We start from the raw sequence: 4,096 nt of genomic DNA, 5'->3' as shown, positions 1-4,096 counted from the left end.
GCAGGAAGGGCAGCAGGGAGGGGAGCAGGGAGGGGAGGAGAGAGGGGAGGGAGTAGGGTACCAGGAAGGGTAGGAGGGAGGGGAGGAGGAAGGGTAGGAGGGAGGGGAGGAGGGAGGGGAGGAGGGAGGGGAGTGGGTAGGGCTTGGTTGACGACGCGAGGGAGGAGGAACGGAGCATGGAGTGGGGAGTAGCGCAAATGTACTATCAAGGTCATAGGAAGGTCATAGCAGGTCGCTGTTTTCCACAAAAGTACCCCACCCTCCATGTATTTTGTTTGGTCTAAAGTACCCCACCCGGCATTCCTCTCATACAAACAAGTCAAGTGCCTCAATTGCGTACGGCGTCTCAGGGCTACTTTGCGTCCCTGGGTGAGGGATTCCTCGCCAGGCCGGGGGACCAGCTCCCGCAATGCGGATCGTTTGCGCACCGCGTCCTCCCTTATGTCTCTCACTTCTATCAGGGTGATTGCCGTCTCTTTTTGAAGCAAGGAACGCAAGCTCGGCCTTTCGATTGCTCTCGAGGGGTTCACCAAGGTGATCCAGCAGGTCTCAGTCTCTTCTGTCACGCTCTCTATCCTTTTCTCATGCGAGTAGCGGATAAACATACGAGCTGCACCTTCCCGCTCTATGCCGACAATATCACTGTTGTTGGGCGACTTTCGGATGCCAGTGCTGCGGTCAAGGACCTTATCGACACCCTGCGGGATGACTTGGCACTAAACATTCAGCCTCGAGACTCCAAGGTCTTTTCCCCTTCCTGGGTCGACTTACCGCCCGCACAGCATTCTGGTGGTAGGAGGCTACCTTTGGGCTCTAGGGGCTTCATCAGCAACTGGCCTCAGGAAAAGCTTGCGGCTGCTACTCACCTCCCAACTTTGCTCTTCTTTCTTGTCTCCGCTGGAGTTTGCTTTTTTCAAGCGCCAACTTCCATGCCAGGAGGGCGGGGATGGCTTTACACCTCAAGCAGGGGTGAGTCTATCAGCTTATTACATCGCCACGGCCAGCTTCTTACAATGTAGCGCTACTTTACCCTGTGTGCAAACCTGGACATTCTCGACCCCTACTCTCAGGCCCTGCCTGATCGTGGAGTGCCGCAATACCTGGACCCCAGTGACCTGGAGGACGCACGTTTGCACAATTCGATCCCATCTCCAGCGCTCTTTCAACTCGCGGGCGGACCTCCTTTTCTCCCCCCCAAGCGCTCAGTCACTGGACGGTTGATGCAGACTTTTCCCCCTCATCTTGAGCGGCGGGCGCATCTATCCCAAGTTCAGGCAGCTCTTCTCCGGGCTCATGGCAGCTAAACTGTGGAGCTCTATCCCCCCGAGTCAGCGAGTCTGTCTTGTAGCCCGTTCCCCCTGGAGCCCCTCCTTCGGAAGTCTCAAAACCCACAGCAGCGCTTGCAATATTCTCTGATGGAGGCCACCAACGTTCACCCTTCCAACCAGTGCCCCATCCACCTTTCACGAGAAGTCGATCGCTTCCTGCATGGGCTACCCCCGGCTAGGCTGCCTCCCACCTGTGATCGTTGTGCTACAGCTCTAGATCCATCGGCGGGAAGCAGTGTCTCTCATCTGGCCAATTGTCGCCATCGTGCAGCTCTATGGACCACCGCACATGAGCGGTGTACTGTGGTTCTTCGCGACATCTGTGTGGAAGCTGGTATCGTCACGAAGCTTCATCAGCAGGGACTGCGACACACCCGGACCCTTGTCCCTCAGCATGGCCCCACTAACCGACACATGGGCGACCTTTGGCTCCCTGGCCTCTCCACCCACACCTGGAATGGGCTGGTTCTCGACTTCACGATGACTCATCCCTACAACAGCAGCGGCAGCCCCGTCGGACTTTCTGCGCTCTCCGGCCCCGCCCAACAGAAGATTTCGAATCATCGCGCAAGTTATAGCACCCATCACCCGCCGAAGGCCTTTCTTCCCTTCACTGCAGGTACGGATGGTCTTCTTCATGCTGACGCTTTGCGGTTTCTCTGGTACCTGGCGGATCACCATGGAGCTACTGACAGCGGAGTGGGATGGATGCGCTCAGGAGGCGGTGTATGGGGACCCTGGCTTTCATCGTTTGCGTGCTCGCCTGTTTCGGCAGTATCGCCCTCGCATGGGTCTTGCCGTCCTCCTCGCAGGAGCCTTGCGCTACTGCTCTCTTCGAAGTTGCTTTGCTCCGGAGAGAAGGACATGTTTTCCATTGATCTGTTAGGATGGTTGTGTTTATCGGTTCTCTCACAAAGGTCAGACCCACGTAGCCTAACATGGAGTTGGCGAGCGATGCTAGACAATGGCGGTGAAAACATGAGGAGAGAGCAGAATGCAGTAGATGTCAAGGCTGATCCTATGTAGGAGTGAAGATCTTAGCTCTTCAGATGATCCCTAGGATGTGTCTGCTTGTCGAGATGACGTCAAATCTTCAGGAAGAAAGCATCCAATTCAGATCTTTGTTCAACGATTATCATTACATGTTTTAACCTTACGTTTCAATTCTCTTTGTACAATCACACACCTCTAATGCGGTATCAGTGCAGAAACAGGTAACATGTTTCCATTGGAATCTAATGATCGATATGTTAGAGAATTCAAACGTAAGATTAAAATATGTAATGATAATCGTTGAACAAAGATCTGCATTGGATGCCGTCGTGCCCTTTAGCATTGTCTGCCTTCCACTTGACAGTTATAAACTTGGAATAGCGTCTCGAATGTATCATCGAGTGAGGCTGGGAATGTACACGACTTCTATCATTTGTTTTCTGTGAGCCCCTTGGCATTGATTAGTATCATGAGAGTTGCAAAACGTACTTGATCGTTTGTAACAGCTTTACATGGAATCGTGAGCTCAACTCCGACAAACTAAGACACAACCTTCCTTCCATCCTCACGTATCTTGCGCTTTCCCGTCCCCCTTACCGTCTCAGATGAAGTCGCCGGCCCTGAGATCTGCAGGTAGAGCAGTGACCGCATTCGTCGACCTGAGCTCCTGCGCTCGTAGCACCAGCGGCCTGAATCTCTCCCGCACAGCTCTGTTCCTCTGTCACCTTCACATCCTCCATCACAGCTTCACCTTGTGAGTTGATGGATGAAAACGCTACCCTCCGGCGTCTGTGGTTGGTCAGCATGGGTCACAAGAGCGAGCGAGGACGAGCGGCAGAGATCAGAGCGGGATGAAGCACCTTGAGGTATGATTTGAAGTCTATCCGCCAAAGCGCTGCAGCTCGTGTATCACTCCTCCTCCCCTTCCTTCTCCTCTGTGCTGTCGCACCTGCGCTCCTTTGCTGGTTCTGCGCTGCTTGGAAGACTTTATCCACCTCAGCTGAGAAGGGGCGACGAGTTGCCTGTACGCGAGTCGTCAAGACTGGTGAAGGAGAGATGAAGCTGCGTGCCCGAATCAGCCTGCCCTTCGCTCAAATTCTTCGTCGAAACCGGTCTTGATGAAGTTCCTACACACTCTGTGAGCATCCTCCTCCAACCCCCCCCCTTCCCCTCCCTTCCCTCGTTCTCACCTTATCTGTACAAGCCTTCCTTGACCGTCGAATACCTTCTCAAGGGTCCATCGGCAGCTGGGGGACGGCTGAGCTTGAGCGCAACAGCCGGCAGACTCACTTGACGGTTCGCTGCTTGCGATAGATGTACCAGCTGCTCGGAGACGTCAACGATGCTTCTGTCGAGTCAAGAGTTCTTACCACGAGTATCTTGTTATCGTCGTCTCCTTCGCCTGCTGCCACGTCACCGTCTGCTCAGACCGACCTGAGCTCCTTACCCGCACAGAGTCGTCCACCATCATACACAGCCTGAGTGAAGCTCAGTCAAGCGATGTAGCCGAGAAGAGGTCTTGTCTCATCCTCGTCACTCACCAGTCCCAGTCCGACAAGGCAAGGTTTGCTTCTCGATTCCACAGACGACAGAGGACTTCCTGCTCTGACAAGTCACCTGTCTCTCCGATCCCCCGCTAGCCATCCCACACCTCAACATGGCTCCCTAAAATCTCTGCAAGCGTCTTGGAGACAAACACTTTCCTGCAGTCCCATCACCGCACACAAGAGCAGCACTTGCCTTACTGAAGTCTCCCAGTCTCTGGGCAGTAGGTG

General features: G+C 54.3%; 1 protein-coding gene across 1 annotated transcript; it reads left to right on the top strand.

Annotated features, from left to right (window-relative positions):
- Nucleotides 1–1,421: 1,421 nt before the first annotated feature.
- GUITHDRAFT_151872 (hypothetical protein) lies at nt 1,422–2,214 on the top strand (the record flags this gene model as incomplete). Its single annotated transcript, XM_005835281.1, has 2 exons — nt 1,422–1,990; nt 2,169–2,214. Coding segments are annotated over 2 exons (615 nt in total), but the record flags the coding sequence as incomplete, so codon positions are not given.
- Nucleotides 2,215–4,096: the final 1,882 nt, after the last annotated feature.

The sequence above is a fragment of the Guillardia theta genome, assembly GCF_000315625.1.
Source record: "Guillardia theta CCMP2712 unplaced genomic scaffold GUITHscaffold_22, whole genome shotgun sequence".
Classification (NCBI taxonomy): Eukaryota; class Cryptophyceae; order Pyrenomonadales; family Geminigeraceae; genus Guillardia; species Guillardia theta.
The sequence above is the reverse complement of the archived record's forward strand: the minus strand, read 5'-3'. Positions and strand labels throughout refer to the sequence as shown.